At 39.9% G+C, this 21101-nt stretch overlaps 2 protein-coding genes across 6 annotated transcripts in view; one reads left to right on the top strand and one right to left on the bottom strand.

Moving 5' to 3' along the window:
- The window catches only part of mymx (myomixer), a 60874-nt gene extending 45363 nt beyond the window's left edge, over positions 1-15511 (top strand). For 4 of the 5 annotated variants that reach the window (XM_061960971.2, XM_061960953.2, XM_061960979.2 and 1 more), the window contains 11 exons: positions 633-983; positions 4752-6638; positions 8060-8137; positions 8229-8303; positions 8396-8482; positions 8570-8661; positions 8771-8856; positions 8936-8993; positions 12540-12739; positions 14725-14844; positions 14915-15511. In XM_061960971.2, coding sequence (XP_061816955.1) covers positions 633-983; positions 4752-6638; positions 8060-8137; positions 8229-8303; positions 8396-8482; positions 8570-8661; positions 8771-8856; positions 8936-8993; positions 12540-12739; positions 14725-14844; positions 14915-15123 — 3243 coding nt within the window. In that variant the 3' untranslated portion in view covers positions 15124-15511. The remainder of the gene's footprint in view (positions 1-632; positions 984-4751; positions 6639-8059; positions 8138-8228; positions 8304-8395; positions 8483-8569; positions 8662-8770; positions 8857-8935; positions 8994-12539; positions 12740-14724; positions 14845-14914) is intronic. The other variant, XM_061960962.2, reaches the window with a different exon arrangement.
- The window catches only part of ntpcr (nucleoside-triphosphatase, cancer-related), a 67308-nt gene that overhangs the window by 17776 nt on the left and 28431 nt on the right, over positions 1-21101 (bottom strand). The window lies entirely within an intron of this gene.

Raw genomic sequence — 21101 nt, 5'->3', positions numbered from 1 at the left:
CCTCCGGGCTGATGATTTTAGGTTGTCTTGAAGAATTTGGAGGTAATCCTCCTTTTTCATCGTCTCATTTACTCTCTGTAAAGCACCAGTTCCATTGGCAGCAAAACCGGCCAAATACTACTACCACCATTAAAGGTCCCACCTTTTCTCCTCCAAACATATTGCTGGGTTTTATGGCCAACTAGCTACATTTTTGTTTCATCTGACCACAGAGCTTTCCTCCAGAAGGTCTTATCTTTGTCCATGTGATATCAGATGTCAGCTTGTATATAACAAGTACAATATCAACACAGTACCAAGTTTATTTATTTTTTTTAAATCCTGTGCTTTTTGAGGTTAAGGTTACAAGGAACACTTAAAACATTGAGAGCCAATTCATAAAATCACAACTTATCTCGGTGTCATTGAAAACAAATACGCCACAAATCATTGCCACGTTGGCTGCAACTTTCTGAAAAAGCTGCCGCGAATTCAGGCATTTTAGGCCGCAACATTCACAGACCAAGCCTGTGAAATCCTGGAGAGACTGGTTAAGATAGACCTGCACAAGACTTTATACAGTATAACAAACTCTGCATACAGTTTGAAACAATCATTTGCTAAACGTTCCCTCTTTGACTTCCTTTATTTAGGGTATATATTCTTATGAGTCCTGTCAGTCTTCAAAAGCAATCTCAGAAGAAAGAACATCAAAGAAAAAGGAAGACACTCAGACCTCAGATCTGTTCCCTGGGTATGTGCAGCAGCCAGAGGACGGCTATGAAATCATGAAAAGCGTTGCTCAGCGGGATGGTGAGTCCCTGCAATCAGAGTCTCCCACACCCGCCATCATGGTCAGAAAAGGACCCAGCAGTCCCTCTTTGGGGGGCACGGTCAACCTCATCCTTAGCTTTGGTAACACAGGAGACAACCAGGTTGAGGTGCTCGACTCTCCTGCTCGGATTGATGAGGTTGTGGAAGAGACTTCTGAGACCCTCCACAGGGTAAGTACTTCCCCTTTGTATTCGGGGTTACCCACTGAATGGCGTTCAAGACACCACAATATGTTGGACCGCTAAAGCTTCGCACTCCTTGACTATCTTCTTTGTCCATTTCTTTCTGCTATGCCCTTCATATTTGCCTTTTATCCTCATCTTCTCCTTCAGCCCACTGTGCCTGCCTGTAAAAACTTTTGGAAGCGCTGCCAGGGTATTTTGGAAAATACTTTGGGTAGTTTAAAGCGAAAGAAAAAGATTTATCGGCAGAGTGCAAATGAGGTAAATTGCAGGGTGTGTGAATCGGCATGGCATGCCGCGCCTCATCATGTGCTGGAACTGCATGCTTCATCTTCTGAACCATATTAGGAACAACTGTTGTCATATGCTGGATTGTGTGAGAGTAAAGAGAAATATTTGAATTTAAGTGCTCATTATTTTACTCACTCCCTTCCGGAGTTTGGTTAGCGTATATGAGGGAGTTAGAAAAAGGCCAACAAACCGTTGTTATTGTCAATATTCTCTTGCACAGCGGTCATGAAAACACAGAACCCAATACATTTTGCTTTGATGAAGCACATTTAATGGATTGATCTATAAGAGGAGCACAATAGAGGTGTGTTACTTTTATCATCCATAACGTCTATAACAGTAGTTCTTAACCTTGTTGGAGGTACCGAACCCCACCAGTTTCATATGCACATTCACCGAACCCTTCTTTAGTGAAAAATTAAATGTTTGTTTTTTTTCAAATTCAAGACAAAGTTATATGTTTTTGGTAACACTTTAGTTTGGGGAACATATTCTAAGTAACAAAGACTTAATTTACAGTGTTTGGGACACTAGGGGAACATATTCTAAGTAACAAAGACTTAATTTAGAGTTATTTGGTTAGGGTAGGGTTAGAGCAGTGGTTCTTAACCTTGTTGGAGGTTCCGAACCCCACCAGTTTCATATGCGCATTTACCGAACCCGAACCGTAATCATAAAATGACGTTGTTATATTAAAGAAATACTAATAAAGATATATTTTTCAAACGGAAAGTTACAGGAATGTACACATGATCCCATGTTTACAGCTCATTGTGCAACATGTGAATGTTTTAGTGGGAACTAAATGCGACATCTGAAAGGGGTACACATTATTTCCAAAGCAGGACCCCCCACCCAGACCTATAATACTAGTACACAGCTCATGAAAAACAATATGTTATAGTCATTGTAAGTGGGCCAAAACACTTATATTACAAAATAATCTCATGGAAATGACTGCTGTCATTTGATTATAATAATAAAACATTGAACTTGTTATTTAGTCAGGTTTGGGACAGGTGTGCTGCAGGTGTGCTACAGTGCATGTGCACGTATGACGTCGCTCACATGTGCTCCACTGAATGCTCAAGGAGTTTTTGCGTTTGCTCAAAATATGGAAAATTAGAGGGGACATTGTTTGGGGGTATCCATAATACGCCGACAGGGAGAAGTTTTTGTTTACACGATGAGTCGGGTGTGTCTTGACCTCCGCGGCGGAGGCTCTGCCAAACCCCTGAGGCCGACTAACCGAACCCCTAGGGTTCGATCGAACCCAGCTTAAGAACCACTGGTCTATAAGCTTAATAATATTGAATGAGACACAAATATTTAATTACCAAGCATTTATGGGGTTTTATGTTCAATACTCAATGATTTATGAATATACATACATAATATACATGCTAAAAAAACTATAAATGTTTGCTTATTAACCAATAATGTGTTACTTTTACATCTGTATTACCGTATTTTTCGGACTGTAGTGCGCACTTAAAATCCATTATCTCAAAAATCGACTGTGTGCCTTAAAATCCAGTGCGCCGACGGATTAATTCTGGTTGTGCTTACCGATCTCCTAATAATTTTAGTTGGTACATGGTGTTATGATAAGTGTGACCGGTAGATGGGAGTCAGTGCCTGTCACACATGAGATACATGTGGACTGCAAGATGACACGAGCAAGAGAGCCCAAAACTTTGATGTTTCATTGAGAATATAGAACTATGTCAAAAATATCAACATGTTTTAGTACGACTTTGGTAAGCTACGACGCCGCACCGCTCCATGGATTGTCAGCGCATTACATACGAGTATGGTGGCGTGGCTGGGTTGCTAGAGCAGCTGTGCCAGCAACTTGAGGGTTTCGGGTTCGATCCCCGCTTCCGCCATCCTAATCACTGTCGTTGTGTCCTTGGGCAAGATATTTTACCCACTTGCTCTCAGTGCCACCCACGCTGATTTAAATGTAACTTAGGTAATGGGTTTCACTATGTAAAGTGCTTTGAGTCACTAGAGAAAATATAAATCAGCAAATCATCATCATCATTATGGTCTGTGGAAAAAGGACCCAAAAATGGCACCAATTTGGAGACATATCTGGCATTTTGTTTCGACCTATTATGCAAAACCAACTTTTCTTAACTATTGGAAACTGCTGATGTGTATTTGGGATCTGCATGAGTCCCAAAAATGTGCGCATATCTGCCATTGTAGTCCACGCCGACCCCGTAGTCAGTAAGCTCCTTCTTTTTCTCCATCCTCTTGTTGCGGGGCATTCATCCTGTTGCGATTTCCAATATAAAGTAGTGTACAGTTCTAACTTATATCTGTCAGGAGGCTCGCTATGGAAGTGTTAAAAACTGCCGGCACAACAAAAATTGCGGGAAGAAGATGCTGTCGAAGTGGAGCCACGTAAATAAGACTGCCCACAAAATGACGCATCCTGAAGAGACGGTCAGTAAGCGGCTTGAAGTTGGTCCGTAAAATATAATCTATGCAACATTTTGACCAAAGAAACACCATTACATGTTATGTAGACCAAAAGAATGTGTTTTAAATGTAGAAAAATTCATAATATGACCCTTGAAATGCGCCTTTTAACCCGTTGAGCATTTGTATGAATATAGACCTGAATTGACCCGCTCATCTGCAGTGCACAGTATGGTCCGAAAAATACGGTGTTGTGACAGTAGGTTGTAGTGGTGTTATAGTTCACAGTGTCTTACTAAGCCAATTAGATGATGTGTGTGCGGTGCAGTTCATTATATATTCTCTGATACAATGTGTATAAAATCACAGTAAAAGATGTCCCGTAGTTCCCCACAGTAAGAGACAAAAGGTTGGATCATTTAACAAACACATTTTAAATAGGGGACACATTCAGTGAATACTTTCTGGACTATGTACACAGCTGCAGGACCTCTTCAAGTTGTTTAATATTTTATTGTGTTCTTCCGCTTAGCCAGTCTTAACTTCAGCTTCAAAAGCAATTGGCCTTCTTGTCAGATTTCATTTTTAGTTGTTTAGATGTTTTTTTCCACCACCACAGTTCCAGATGTGTTTACACAGATGTTGCGTTTCAACTTTTCTTATTTTGAATTACATCAATAATTGGCAATGTTTTTCTCAGCGTGTTGAAACTTTGGGCTCCCAAATGATACTTCTAACGGAATATAGATGGATGTGCATTATTAACAGTTATTTCACGTCCATTACTTCCTTTGCATGGATTAGTGGCGTGTACTGGAATAAAAAGGCTGGGAGGGTTCAAGCTAAAAATTTCGATCATCTTTCCGTGCCATTCATCTGTAAGACATAAAATAACTTTTGTTCCTGCTGGTTGCAAGATGGCAGCCCATCGCTATCAGAATAACATGTTTGTGGTCAGGCAATTTGAAATCTTTCATTAAATAAAAACCCACTCGTATGCTGGATAATACTTTTCTCTTTATTTTCTCCTTGCAGGTGAGCACCTACATGCATGTTAAGGATAACAACTTGGCTGTGGCTCCCGTGTATGAGAGTATCACACTCCCTCGCCAAAAGAGCAACTCAACATCTTCAGCCTCCTCTACCATTTTGCCACCCTCCTCCTCACCATCCTCCTTGATGCCTGCTCCTCAGACAACTGTTTCTTTTCACCCTTTGAACGGGAGGACTGGAAACAGCACCATCTTTAGTAGCCTCAAGAGAATAGGCAAGAAGAGAAAGAGAATGAGAGACACTCGCAGGCATACTATCCAAAAAGTCATGGGGGTGGACGAGGAAACAGATGAGCCTCGTTACACCAGTGAAATATTCACATATGACACTCACACGTGGCCGCTGAAAGAGGGTCGGAGGAGGAAAAGTGCACAACGGTGTGAGGATGGAGTTGACGCTGTGGCTGACATGCAGAATCCCCTGTTGAGGGACATAGAGTGCACTGGAGAAAACACTATTACACCATATGCAGTTTCAAAGGGACCTGCCAGTCAGGGAAGAGGCCACTGCAGATTCCTCTCTTTGGGTTCTGTGCTGAGTTTCGACCTTCCCAAAGACATGACCCTCATCCCCAGCATTCCGGATATCATTACCATTGCTCCTCCAGATTCCAAGAAAGGAGCTGGGACTGATCCAGATGCCAACTTCCAGCGGCACACAGCTTTAAGTTCCTTCAAACAAGCTCGACCCTCGACGGCCAACGCAATCAGTGCAGCTAAAATGAGCTCTGAGACACACAAGTCTACAGTTATTATGAAAGACTTGCCTCATAACGGCTGCACTTTCAACACACCTCCAGCTCCCTCGGAAGAAGATGACAATCGGATCGTACCATGCAGTGACTTATACAGGAAACAGGTCAGTCAGCAGGAAGATGGAGAGCAGGAGTGGAACGAAATATCATCACTTAGTAAAACTGGAAATTATTACACATTCCAGTCTTCCCAACTCCCAATTTATGTAAATCACCCCCACCTGTCCACTCTTGCTGCCCATAAACACCAGTGCCCAAGTGTCCATACATGTATTCGGGACCTCAATGGACACAAGTACCACAAAAGTGCAATGATCCAGAGTGTGCATGATGACAACCCAGGGCAGTGTCACCACCAAGCTTCTCACATGGTTGTCAATCTGAAGTCAGCTGTGAATGTTCGTCAAGATTCGGTGGACTCAGGCATCTCCAGTTCTAGCAGTATTAAACTTTGTCCTGATGTACCTCATCCAGATAACACCCAAATTATCGGGGTCGTGGGGAAACTCATGTCCCTCCAAGTGGGACGCATTGACTGCACTAAGATGACAGAGTGTGTGGGCCAATCAAAAGCCAGCGAAGAGCTACAACAAGAGCCCGTCCACCTGGACCACCAACAGTTTGAGGAGGAAGAAGAAGAGCTGGAGGACATCTGGAACCAAACTAGCAATTTCCGGCAAAGTATCTGTTCAGACATCATATACCAGCCTAACCAAGAGGAGTCATCAGATCAACGGAGTGAGTCCATCCGCTGCTTGTCTCCGAGCAAAGCTCCAGTTATGCTCTATCGAAACCTGGCCACAGCCTCAGAACCCAACCTTTTTGTGACTGAGTTGAAACTACCATCTGACAACCAGAGCTTCCTGAGTCATAACAAAGAAACCAGTTCCCTAGACCCACCACAAACTATAAGAGACAGAAAGTCCTGGGCAGCCTTTCCAAATAGGGACCACGTTGGCAAGACATCAGTGGTTTTGAACGAAACAGCTGCTGATCCAGTGAAGCTTCCAGACAGTGTTGAAAATCAGAAATACATTTACCAATACAGAGAGGAGGAAGAGGAAGAGGAGTCAAAAGGTGGAGAAGAAATGGAAGAGAACACAGGCTGTTCAAAGGTGAGGTCAATGTTGAAAAAACTGTTAGTACACATCATACTAACTAATCTGGCAATAATCAACATTTATTTAGCACAATCCACAGTGTTACTGCCAGGTCATTTGTAAGAAATATATCAATATTTGGCAATGTCAAGTAAATCTGCTCCAAAGTTGTTCTTTGGCCCACGTAAGATGACTCATTCCAAAATTCTCACAGACTGACTCAATAATCTGTTTTCTCTGCATGATCACTATTTAGCTTAAAACACTATTGCATTTTATTCACAGAAAAAAAACATACTTATTTAGGACCAGGCGTTTATTCGGTTTAGGTTTATTTATTGGTGAACTACAGCCTATGCCAGCTGACTTTGTCACTTTTAGAAGACACTCTGGACTGGTTGTCCGTCACTCACAGGACACATATACTATGTGGATACTAGGGCTGTCTTCAAATAGTCAAAGATTCGATTCTGATTGGACGAGCAACCTCACAGTCAAATCATCGGACATTTAACCCCCCTCCTTCCTCTGTGGGAAGGAGGTGAGTTGAGTACCTGCTGAAGCCCCACCTTATAAAGCAGGTGTGTCGGGAAGATGAATCAACTGTATTCATCATAACTTCTTTAAATATTAATACAAGTTTATTGTGTGCAGACGTCTCACATTACCCTCTAAAACCTATTATTTTACTAATAGTGTTGAGAGGATGGTTTAACATGGGGGACATACCGCTGTCAGACACAGAGCTAACGGTGCCACTGACTCACCGGAAATAGAACCCGGCGCACACTGAAAAGCACCGCCTTACCCCAGAGGTATAGCTTTCCTTTGGCAAAGGTAATGATCCATCTGCAGGTTCACATAAGACTTTTACTTTATCTATTTATTCAAGTTTGATGTAGTATTTATGCAGTGCCTGAGCTGAGGAACTCACTAAACTATATCAAATCTCTACTGTGTTTATCAGGGTGGTTTAGTGTCTTTTGAAGTGGAAAAAGTTGCAAATTAAATCTGTTTTGTTCTAGACTAGATTCCTTTGACTGTATCTTTACTACACTTTGGAATACTATACCATATAAATTTACATCCATGTGACATTACTGATATCTAGTGACAGTCAGTGTAAAGTATTTTGTCATCACAATCTGTTTATTTCTCTCTTAAAAAAAACCGCAATAGATACAACTTATCTTACTATACAATCTAATAAATTAGATTTGACTATGATAATCTTTAGTCTAAGACAGCCACACACAACCATTCACATTTCTGGGTCATTTAGAGTCCTCATCGAACCTAGTATGTATTTTTAAGCTAATTAAAATGTTTTAATATTGTCCTATAACAGTGGCAATAAGTCTCTGTGAAGACAAAGAGTTCAAACATTTCAATGAGCAAGAAAACATTTCCGTCAGTGAAAATCTTCTTCTCAACAGAACCAGGCAACTCAAAACCTTGAAGTCGAGGATCTGCAGGACAAATCAAAAGCCACAAGAGGGCGCTGTGACAACATAGTAAATATTGAACACAGTTTAAATACATCAGAAGTGAGACTGCTTGGATTGAACACACCTATTAACCTGACTGACTTTGTAACCTCTTCAGGATAAAACTCCTGTGCTGCAATCTCTGGAGGGAACTCTTGAGAGGAAGCAAAAGCTTCAACTTGGAGGAAAGAAAGTAAGAGAAGTTCCATTCATTGTCCAAGTCAGCGCGGTCAGCAATTGCACAGTCTCCAGTCAGCAGTACACGCTCTTATCTTATTTCCACAGGCAGCCTCCAGAGGCTGGTGCTCGTGTCATACGGTCTTATATGGACACACATTGTGCTTTTATCAGGATAAAAAGGATACACTGAGGGTAGGTGGAATGAATGCGTAGAAGCCATGAATGATTAGGCGAACATTAAATTGTGGTCAGCGATGGTCAGCCTGTGTTGTCCTGCAGAGTTCTGTTTGTGGCCTGCCTCTGAACCTCATTGGCGCCGAGTGTTCCCCTGCACCAGACTACACCAAAAAGCCCAACTGCTTCCGTTTAAGGTAAGATCGTAAAAGTAATGACTGGTGTTACTGATTTCACACCGTCAGAAATACGAATATTTACATCTACATCCGAGTAGTCTGTAACACCTGTTCTATGGCCCCTTAGGCTGCGTGATGGCTCAGAATATCTGTTCAATACTTCGTCACGCTTCATGATGAAGAAATGGATGATGGGAATACAAGCAAACACAGGTAAACTAAATGATGCTTAAATTGGGAATCAGTTAGCCGATGATGTAAGATATTTATGTTTTGTTATGTCTTCAAAAAGGTCCAAATCAGTCTTCATTGTCAAGCATCCCAGTGGATCAAGACATCAACTTTGCCTTGTAAGAAAAGATCCTCTTCAACCTTGCAACACTTCTGGGCCTCATGTATTAAGACTGGTGTAGATTTCCTAATTAAATAATGGTGTTCGCTCAAATCTAGCAAACGTCGTACGCACAAACAAATTCACGTGTATTAAAAGTGCGATCACATGCCAACCCAAGCACATTTGTTTTGTACATCCCAATCAACGTGCAATTGAGCACATATGCTGGAGTGGCCCCTTTCCACGCCCTCTTTTAAATACGCAAATCATATTCAAATTAGCCATGCGCCTGAGATTTCGCACTGCATAGTCAGAAAACACAAAGATAATGAGCAAGGCGGCGAACAGAAGAAAATGAAAATGTATTCTATTCCACTATTGTTGCAAGTTAGTGCAGCAGTGCATGCACAGGGGAAAAGGTGTGGTTTATTATTTCACACTTTGCGCACGGGTTTTTGAACATGAGTATACTTTGCACACAGACAATCAGGGGCTTGTTTGAAAGATTTTAAGATGTAGTTTAACCAGAAAAAAACACTTTAACCACTCACTTGTAATCATGCTGGGTATGACATTTGGGGGGACGCATACAATGTGCATCACAGGCTTAATATTAGGACAATTACATTAATAAATGTATTCTCCAAGAAGTCACACAATTCCAGCTTGTAGTCTGGTCCCAACCATGCTGTTACTGAGAATGTAAGAATCATGCGTTGAACCAGACCACATCGCTACAATGCAGCTTCATTGCATTTGCACATCAAATATCATCTGTACATAAAAATGTTCCCTGTTGACATGTACATATTCGCCATATGAAGGTGCGTGCAGTCGATAGCTTCGATTACATTAGAAACACCGGCTGTTATAAATTCTAGCTTTAATTCTAGCCTGTTTGGCTGTCTTGTACGGGAATTTAATATACTTGGCTAACGTGCTAATGATTGAATGTTTTTTTGCATCACTTTGTGTATGCTTTTTAATTAATTCAGGATGTGTTCATTGTGTGAATGATCCAAAGCATTCACACACATGGAATTTTTATTCAACTTCTTCTTCTTCTCCAGATTTTGGCGCGCTCTACTTTCCACATTTGTCACCCGAATCAAACCGTTCTCACTTCTAACTGTTCAGCCTATTCGAGAATCGCAGGCTTTCCCTTGACAAATTCCCAGATTTCCCAGAATTTCAGGTTTTCCGGGACATTTTTCCCATTCAAAATGAATTGGCCATTTTTCAAATTTTCACCATTTCCACATTATTCAAACCATTCCACCTTCAACACATTCCACCATTCTGAAAATTTAAACTATCATTTTTCCAAGTTAAAAAAAATTCCAGGATTTTCCAGAATTCCTGCTTTTCCAAAGCCCTATTTCAGCCCTTTTTTTTTGGCGACTACTCCTCCAACATATTTCAACCGTTCTACCGTCAAAACATTCCTCTTAATTAGGACAAAAAACAAAGTTGTTTTCTGAACTGGAAAAATTCCCGGTTTTCCCGAAATTCCAAGAATTCCGTAACACCATTTCTCGATTCAGCATGTTACTACTTCAACATTTCTCAACCGATTTGAAAAATTCCAACACCAACCATTTCAACTCATTCAGACCATTCAAGTTTTTTTACCTTTTCCAAAAAAATTCCCGCTTTTCCCGAAATTCCCAATTTTGGGGGGGAAATTCCCTTTGAAATCAATGGGACATTCTTCAAATTTCCACAACTCCTAAATTTTGCATCTGATTCAAACTGTTCCACCTTCAAAATATTCAGCATGTTTGGGAATTGTGTGCTCTACTTCAACAATTCTACAAACCCCGTTTCCATATGAGTTGGGAAATTGTGTTAGATGTAAATATAAACGGAATACAATGATTTGCAAATCCTTTTCAACCCATATTCAGTTGAATACACTACAAGACAAAATATTTGATGTTCAAACTGATAAACTTTATTTTGGCTGCAACATGTGCCAAAGTAGTTGGGAAAGGGCATGTTCACCACTGTGTTACATCACCTTTTCTTTTAACAACACTCAGTAAACGTTTGGGAACTGAGGAGACACATTTTTTAAGCTTCTCAGGTGGAATTCTTTCCCATTCTTGCTTGATGTACATCTTAAGTTGTTCAACAGTCCGGGCGTCCATGGTAACGTTGCTTGGATGGCAACATATGTTGCTCCAAAACCTGTATGTACCTTTCAGCATTAATGGCGCCTTCACAGATGTGTAAGTTACCCATGTCTTGGGCACTAATACACCCCCATACCATCACACGTTGGCTTTTTAACTTTGCGCCTATAACAATCCGGATGGTTCTTTTCCTCTTTGGTCCGGAGGACACGATGTCCACAGTTTCCAAAAACAATTTGAAATGTGGACTCGTCAGACCACAGAACACTTTTCCACTTTGTATCAGTCCATCTTAGATGAGCTCAGGCCCAGCGAAGCCCAATGCGTTTCTGGGTGTTGTTGATAAACGGGTTTTGCCTTGCATAGGAGAGTTTTAACTTGCACTTACAGATGTAGCGACAAACTGTAGTTACTGACAGTGGGTTTCTAAAGTGTTCCTGAGCCCATGTGGTGATATCCTTTACACATTGATGTCGCTTGTTGATGCAGTACAGCCTGAGGGATCGAAGGTCACAGGCTTAGCTGCTTACATGCAGTGATTTCTCCAGATTCTCTGAACCCTTTGATGATATTACGGACCGTAGATGGTGAAATCCCTAAATTCCTTGCAATAGCTGGTTGAGAAAGGTTTTTCTTAAACTGTTCAACAATTTGCTCAAGCATTTGTTGACAAAGTGGTGACTCTCGCTCCATCCTTGTTTGTGAATGACTGAGCATTTCATGGAATCTACTTTTATACCCAATCATGGCACCCACCTGTTCCCAATTTGCCTGTTCACCTGTGGGATGTTCCAAATAAGTGTTTGATGAGCATTCCTCAACTTTATCAGTATTTATTGCCACCTTTCCCAACTTCTTTGTCACGTGTTGCTGGCATCAAATTCTAAAGTTAATGATTATTTGCAACAAAAAAAAAGTTTATCAGTTTGAACATCAAATATGTTGTCTTTGTAGCATATTCAACTGAATATGGGTTGAAAAGGATTTGAAATTCATTGTATTCCGTTTATATTTACATCTAACACAATTTCCCAACTCATATGGAAACGGGGTTTGTAAAAAAATTCCAGGATTTCAGTTCAACTCCAGCATTGGAGCATTCACACGCAATTCCTTCAGAAATTGCCTCATCTAGTTGTTCATATGTCTCTGATGTGCACAACATTCATTCTTAGGCGTAATTATTGTTTTGAAAGGTCTTTATTTAAATGGTCACCCAGCACCACCTCTACGTGGTGCCAAAATATCCATAGCATGTAGAAATGTGCGTACGACAGCCATGTAGTTGGCATAAGGCGCTCCCGCATTTCCATTTTTAGTTCACTCTTAATACATCTCAAAGGGCGCACACCAGGTTTTTGTGTGTACACACGCTTTATACATGATGCTCCTGGTCTTTACAATGATGGATATCTCCCCCCCTACAGAAGCCCTCCTCTTTGCTCAGGCTGCTATGGTCTGGCCAAATGCTACTGCTCCACCCAACATGATACGACCTCCACGTTCCCCACACAGAAACCCACTGCCAAAGACATGGTTGTCCTGGCCAGAGAGTTCAACCACATGCCACACCTAAGAAGTTTGGAGATAAAGCGGAACATCTCACCCACACATGGACACTCCTGCAGTAAGGCATCTTCACCTATTCTCCCATGGGTTTAGGTGACATTTCCTACGCAACTGCACAGATCCTGGCTGCGCAGCATTCTCCGCCTCAATTTAAGTCTGTCACTGCACGCCTTCATCCAAAATGCGCACTTAAATGTGTGTGTTTGCTGTCAAATCTGGCCTTCCATGTATTTGACTTACAGTAATTACCTCTTAAGGCCCAAGCTGTTTGTTTACATGCTTTTTTTAATTTCTCTTTGCTATTTGGGCTTATTGGACCCTAATTACAATAAAAACTAAGAATCATCTTTTAATATGATGTTCTTAGTCCATAAGTAACAAACGTGTACTTCATGTTTAGTGACATGCTAATTATTATTTTTACACTTTTTTTTTCCAAATTCCATTGTATGTTATACTCTTCTGACACCACCAGATGGCAGTATAAGTGTCCACATAAGCAGCCATAAGACCCCAATTCAGTAGTGTACACAATTTTGGAAATAAGAGCTAAAAGGTGCTGTCCACGCATGTGGCCACTAAGCCTTTAGAGGTTAATTAATTAAAGGGGAACCGCACTTCTTTTTGGAAATTTTGCCTATCGTTCACATTCTTGATGAGAGACAAGAATACAAATGTTTTTTCTTGCATTCTAACTAATCTAATTTGTACTAATTGGCTCGTTATAGTGGCTAGCAATGCAGCTAATGGGAGCAATTAATTCTGAAAATAAACTTTGCTCACCGAAACCGGATGTTGTGATGAAGTATCCACTTCGGCGGGCGGGCTGCGTCTTTCCCGGCGCACACGAATGGCATAGCTCGCTCAAAGCTGACAAAAAAAGTCACATAGGGGTCACGTTCAGGTCGCAATGCGTTTAGACTAAAGTCACATTTGAAAAGATCAGATTCCAATTGGAAGACCTCCAATGACTACGTTTACACTGCAGGCCAAAGTGGCCCAAATTAGATTTTTTTTCCATCTGACTGTGTACACTGCAAGTAAAATGTGACCTTTATCAGACTCAAGTGTAAACGCACAGAGGCCCCAATGTAATTTGCATGTGTACTTCGATAAAGTGAAAATGACTGAAGTTGGCCGGATTCCGTAAATGAACAATGAAGTAGCAACTACAACCGGAAAATAAAAGTCGCTACACCTTAAAAATTAGTGTTTTTAAAGTAAAAATAAATGAATGGATGTATATGGTGTAATGGGCGGGTTTTAATCTTTTTATGGCTGTTAAATACAAACATCGCATGGATCTACGTGAGCTTTATTTTTCAACTCACATGTAAGCAAATGCACCACAGCGTCCATTCTAGTCCTTCAACAATCGCTATTTCTTTGGAGTCAAAATATATATTCATATATTACTGTTAAGACATTGATGGCAGCAAACCTTGACATGCGTGATAGCATCAAGACAATACGTATGACATCAGCGTGCAGCCTTCAACAACAAACAGCATGGACGCTCGGCCGTGTCTCCATCCACGTATTGGCGCCAGGAAGTAATACGTCACATCCGGGTACACAACACTCCAAAATAAAAGCCTGCATTAATAACAAGTAAAGGCGCAATCACATGATCATGTTCATCAGTTACATATAGCATATCGCGTGTTCGTGCTTATTGTGATATTTTTTTGTCATTAATCACATGAGTTAACTCATGAATTTTGACAGTTCTAAAATAAAAACAATACTTCTCTGACAGTGTTAATCAAAACTAAGCCTACATTGCAAGGTATCATGTTGTTTTTAAATATATAAAGCTGCCCCACAATCACTATTATAATTTTTACACAGCTGTTCGTTTAAAAGAGTAATTTAAAGGGATAAACCCAGCATTTTAGACAGCTTTGATAATGCAAGTGTTCAAATCACCACCAGGGGGAGCCAAGATACTGTTTTACTTCACTAAACTGCAACTTTCAGGTCATTGTTATTTGGCCCCATTGCTTAATTCCCGCCTTTATGTCTCCATCTTTCCCGCCGTAGATGACGGTAATGATTACGGCAGCTGCAAGCAGACTCATAGAAATGAGAGAGAAAGCACATCTGGCTCTCCTTTGTCCGTGTCATGCAGCAGCAAGCGTCGCTCCCACTCCTTCACTTCCGGTTAGTTTGCGCTGATGATCGACTTCCGTGTGCGTCCCAGCCTTCAAGTTGACCTCGTGTTGTCTTCTAGCGACGTACCAGAAGATCCATGCGGCCCAGCAGACGTGCGGAGGCCTGGAGAGAGGGTCCCAGTACTGCGTGACACTGGTGCTGGGGGACTCTGGAGCTCCTGCAGGGACAGCAACGGGATGGCAGCAGGCCAGGATCTCCAACAGCGGCCTGCTCCGGCCTCGGAACAAGTCTGTTTTTAAAAAGTTCTTTGGCAAAAAGGACCCGTAAGCGTCTAATGTGCAGCGCACATGTTTTCATTCAAACACATCGACTACTGACCATATTTATACTTAGCGGCGCTACCGTTTTTTTTTTAATGTGTGTGTTAAGAGTCATTTTTTACAAGTGTGTGTTTTCTTATTTTCACATTTGCCTTTTGTTTCTCTCTATAGTGTGTGTGCACAAAGCAGCTCTGCAGGAAGTCTGTGTAGAAAAAAAACATTTGCATGCTAAACAAAGTGATAACGCCAACGAAATGCTAAAACTCATCACATTATCGCGCCACATAATTGCACCCCCTTTCCATTTGCTCAGTGTGTGCTGAATCCAATTATTTTCTTTTTCCGCCAAAGTCTGCAGTTTGACACTGCTTGTTTGTTGCATGGATCATTCTTAATAAAACATTTGAAAAATATCTATGGATTTTTCCACCTCTTCTTTAGTTTGTAAGTTCTGTTGTGGATTTGCCAGGCAGGCATGACGCCATGATTTTACTTTTATTGTTGCACTGTACAAACTGAAGGGAAATCCAAACTGTCTATATAAAAAAAATGTTTGTTTCATCTGACATCACATGGATAAAGATAAGACCTTTAGGAGGAAAGTTCTGCGGTCAGATGAAACAAAAATTGAGCTGTTTGGCTACAATACCCAGCAATATGTTTGGAGGAGAAAAGGTGAGGCCTTTAATCCTAGGAACACCACTCCTACCGTCAAGCATGGTGGTGGTAGTATTATGCTCTGGGCCTGTTTTGCTGCCAATGGAACTGGTGCTTTACAGAGAGTAAATGAGACAATGAAAAAGGAGGATTACCTCCAAATTCTTCAGGACAACCTAAAATCATCAGCCTGGAGGTTGGGTCTTGGGCACAGGACAGTGACCCCAAACACATGTCAAAAGTGGTAAAGGAATGGCTAAATCAGGCAAGAATTAAGGTTTTAAAATGGCCTTCCCGAAGTCCTGACCTAAACGTGTGGACAATCCTGAAAAAACAATTCCATGTCAGAAAACCAACACATTTAGCTGAACTGCACCAATTTTGTCAAGAGGAGTGGTCAAAAATTCAACCAGAAGCTTGTGGATGGCTACCAAAAGCGCCTTATTGCAGTGAAACTTGCCAAGGGACATGTAACCAAATAATAACATTGCTGTATGTATACTTTTGACCCAGCAGATTTGGTCACATTTTCAGTAGACTCATAATAAATTCATAAAAGAAGCAAACTTCATGAATGTTTTTTGTGACCAACAAGTATGTGCTCCAATAACTCTATCACAAAAAAAAAAGAGTTGTAGAAATTATTGGAAATTCAACACAGCCATAACATTATGTTCTTTACAAGTGTACGTAAACTTTTGACCACAACTGTATATATGTACATATATATATATATATATATATACCGACCAAATTTTTTTAACCCAATGCGGCCCCCCGAGTTTGGGGACCTATGTTGTAGCTGTTTAGTGACTCATACGCATTATATTTGGAAAATGTTTTTGTTTAGCAATTCAAATGTGTTGTTTAATCTCTTCAAGATGAGAAAATATTATCTAAGGAATATATTTGGATCTTTCTAAGGCTGGAATTCAAATGAAATGTCACTCATGTCCAGCTTTATGATGCATATACTTGGATGCTTCACATTATAGTCCCTTCAGTGTTTTGCAGCAGTTTTTTTTAGTCTTATTTAATTTTTTTCATGAATTAGTGAGTGTACTTTTGTAACCTTGAAATTGTGAGTGTTCTTTGTAACCTTCACCCCAAAGAGGACAAGATTTTACCAAATCTGACAAAACTATTTTATTTTGCATATTAAACTCAAGTGCAGAGCATATATTTTTAACACCCGACGGGCCTTTTTTGAGATGAGTTGGATGAAAGCTGCCTTTCTTAGCGACACATTTTAAAGGTCCTGTGTGAAACTTCCTCACAGTTACATTTTTCAAGTAAAAAATATAACAAGAACACCACAGGCTAGCTTATGTTACCATTCGTGGTTTAATAGAACACATTTGTTTGACAATTGTCTATATTTTTCACAATTACAAAGTTTCTGTAAAAAACATTTTTTACCGCCCTAATAAAATGATTGGTGTTTACTGCTGTCACTCACCCCGTCTTGCCCACATGTACGCACACACATACAAAAGCAATCCAAGAGAAGCAACAAACAATTTGCAGTCATGTTGTTGTCATGATAGACCAGGGCAATTATTTTGACTCGGGGGGCCACATTTAGAGAAATAAATATGTCTGGGGGCCTGTATATCTGATTTTTAGGAACACTAATACAAAACCTCACAATAATGTCTGATCGAATGCTAAAAACGTTATGACAGACCTCCTTAAAAAAACGGAATAACATTTTTTATGTTTTTTTACTGAATGAGACACCCAGAATGTAGATGAAAATAAAGAATGTGGGATTTACAATATTAACTATGAACGATAAAACACAGAATATTGACAACATATGAACGTCACACCCCCTCTCGATCAACATATTTTACAATCAAGCGAAACGCAACAAAAATGCAACAAACACAGTGAAATATGAACGCGAAGGGTAAAAAATAAACCCACCTACAATCTGATATATCACTAAGCTTTTGAACTTTGTTGTAAAAATCTCATCCCGCGTCTGTCCCTGACACCCGCATTTCAGGCTGGCCGCTCTGGAAACACTCTGTGGAAACGCTCCCCACCCACACTGCTTGGTACCTCGTCTGAGTTGCTGTGACTTAGATTACCATAGTAACTAGTATATCATGCAAAAGCACAGATTCCTACCATTGAAATACTTTCTATAGTTCAAGACTTACGGTCATTTGAAAACATCACTGTACATTATAATGGCAGCTACAGTTTTGATCTTAAAGATCTAAAAAAAATATTTTTTGCCAGATTGAAAAACTCAACGGGTCTGTGAGAGGGCGGGATATACTGTGCAAAATACGCTGGAAAGTTGACGCACTCTAGGCATCTTTGTAAACAGATTTACTCAATTTGGGAAAAACATTGATTTATATTCTGTTGCTTTGATTACCACATATTTTTTCCTACGATTTGGACCCTGCAGCTTATAAAACGGTGCGGCTAATTTATGGATTTTTTTCTTCGCTAACGACCATAATGTTTCGTATTCAATGAATAGTTTCCATAAAACACATGCAAAGACACTGCAAAGGAGTGTTCTTTGTGGTATGGCACCATCTTTTGGAGTTAGCTCATTGCAGGTGCTGATGGTTGAAAATATACTTTCTGTTTCGCGCCTAGAACTTAACTTTTTTTTTTCTTTTTTTTTAAATTTTATTCTCATTGTTGCTTTTTATTTTTATTCTATTGTAATATTTTTCTTTTTTGTTTCCATTTATACCCCCATTATTTACTTTTTACTTTTTACAATTTTGTACACTGCTGCTGGAATTAAAATTTTCCTGAGGGAACTCTGCTGAAGGAATCAATAAAGTACTATCTATCTATCTATATCCCGTTTCGTGTACTTTCTTACTTACTAACCCGTCCCAAGTGTCTGATGTTTTCATGCACATTCGTAATGTAACAAGCTAGCATCGTTAGCATTAGCGAATATGCTAACACATTTTAGTATTATTAACTTACAATAGCATTCTTTTTGTATCGTTTCAGTTTTGTAAATGGATCAAAACGTCACCGTGGAGTTATTGAGTCTGTTTAGTTGATTGGAGAGCTAGCTCCCGCAGCTCGTGAGTCCATGACAATGACTTCTGTTTTGTTTGATCAGCCGTTTTACTGTCGTGTTACAGGCACCGTTTGGGAATAATTAAGGTAGGTAAATAAACATACAAAAAAACAAAAAATATTTTGCACCAGTACATGTCTGCGGCTTATGATAGGGTGTGGTCGATATTTGTAAATATATTTATTTCTTATAAACCTTGATGGGTGCGGCTTAAATACCGGTGCCCTCTATAGCCAGGAATGTATGGTACTCATTTAATAAATGTAACAAAAAATAAATTATCAAAAATTTAACTTTTTTTTTTTTTTTTGTCCTGTCCAGCTTCTCAGGCAAATCATATAGTTGATGTAGATGCCCATATCGGCTGTTCAGATTTACTTTACAAAAGAGAAGTGTAGGATACTTCTCTTGTTGCCTTATTTGTATTTGACTTTATTAAATGTATTTATATTATAATTTGGTGCAGCCGGGGCGGAGCAGGAGGGGATAGAAAGAGAAAAAAAAGATAAATTACAAATTAAACCCGCCGACATAGTTTATGCAGTACAGCGCACATGAGAGTGTCGGTATGTGGGTTCCGAGTTTTTATTTTCAAAACGTGCAATTTTAATGTTGACGATGTGTATTTATCAATAAAACAATTTAATATAATGGTAAGCAGTAAAAAAAAAAAAAAAAAAAAAAAGTTGTTTGTTTTACCTATCATACCTAAAATAGGCATTGAGGCTACAATGTGTTTTATCCAATTAATCGAACAAACTAATTGATAGATTACTCAATTAGTAAAACAATCGAAGGATGTAGCCCCACGCTTGATTAATTAGGTATTTGACGTCTGCACAGGGACAAATTCAACTGGCTAAAATGTGCGGGGGATTGGACAACATTGCGACAGAGCACATAATTTTTTCAGGCAATGGTTTAGTTTGTTTGAATTGTTGCAATTGTAACATTGCAATTCCTTTAGATAAATGACCTAAAAAATTTATTTTTAAAAGTTTATTCTTAAAAAAATAAACTTTTTTTTTTAACTCATTCCTTAAAATTATGAATCGTCTTAGATTTACAATGAATAACAATCGCGATTCCAATGTAAATCGATTTTTTTGGCGCACCCCTACAGTGTATCATCGCCAATACACATGTTTTGGCTCAACAACCACTTCACCTGTCAGTTTTACGTAACACTGCCAGGATTACCTTACTTTTGGCACGTACATGTGCATACATACACACACACGCACACACTCAGATGCTGCAGTAACACGTGTGATTGAAACAGAACAATAAGAGCGCCTGCATTTTTGGTCCAAGTTTGCCAAATTCATCCATCACTGCAGGTCTGTGAGTCATTACTGAGACTATACTGCACAGTACAGCTTGTTTAATGTATACAGGAAAATGTCCACAGCGCTTATATTGATGTGTTACAGCAATGTACTCTCAGACAAGGTCAGGACAGTGCATGCAGCATCTAAGGCCCCGTTTACATCGCACACCAAATCTGATTTTTTTCCGGCCTCAGGTCGGATATATGTACAGTATAGAGCGATTTGAAGGATAGGAAATAACGTGTACGCTGTGGCCTAATTGTGTGCACGTTTCATACATTGCATTGCGTAAGTTGTTTATGTAAGTGACCTAAAAAATAAAGCTAACGTAGATCCTCACTCTATATATCCAGTCATAGATTATATCACTTAAATTGATATTCACATAACAAAAAATAATTTGAAAGCTGTGGCGACTTTTATTTTGCAAAGTAGTAGTAGCAGCGACTTCCTTGTACATTTACGAAATCCGGTAAAGTTGCTTTGTTTTCACTTTATCGAACAGCGCATGCAAGTAACATCAGGGCCACACTGGGGCCACACTGGGACCTGAGCGCGTTTATACTGGAGCCTGAAAAAAATCGCATTTTACTTGTAATCTAAACAGTCATCTGGAAAAAATGGGATTTTGAAATAATCCGATTTGGTCCACTTTGCCCTGCAGGGTAAACGTAGTCTTAGGTACACTACTGTATTTTTCGGACTATAAGGCGCACTTAAAATCCTTTCATTTTCTCAAAACTCGACAGTGCGCCTTAGAACCCGGTGCGCCTAATGTATGGAATAATTTTGGTTGTGCTTACCGACCTCGAAGCTATTTTATTTGGTACATGGTGGAATGATAAGTGTGACCAGTAGATGGCAGTCACACATAAGAGATACGGGTAGACTGCAATATGATGGAAGTCACACATAAGAGATATGTGTCGA

This window comes from Nerophis lumbriciformis, linkage group LG02 (genome assembly GCF_033978685.3).
Source record: "Nerophis lumbriciformis linkage group LG02, RoL_Nlum_v2.1, whole genome shotgun sequence".
In the NCBI taxonomy this organism is placed as follows: Eukaryota; Metazoa; Chordata; class Actinopteri; order Syngnathiformes; family Syngnathidae; genus Nerophis; species Nerophis lumbriciformis.
The sequence above is the reverse complement of the archived record's forward strand: the minus strand, read 5'-3'. Positions and strand labels throughout refer to the sequence as shown.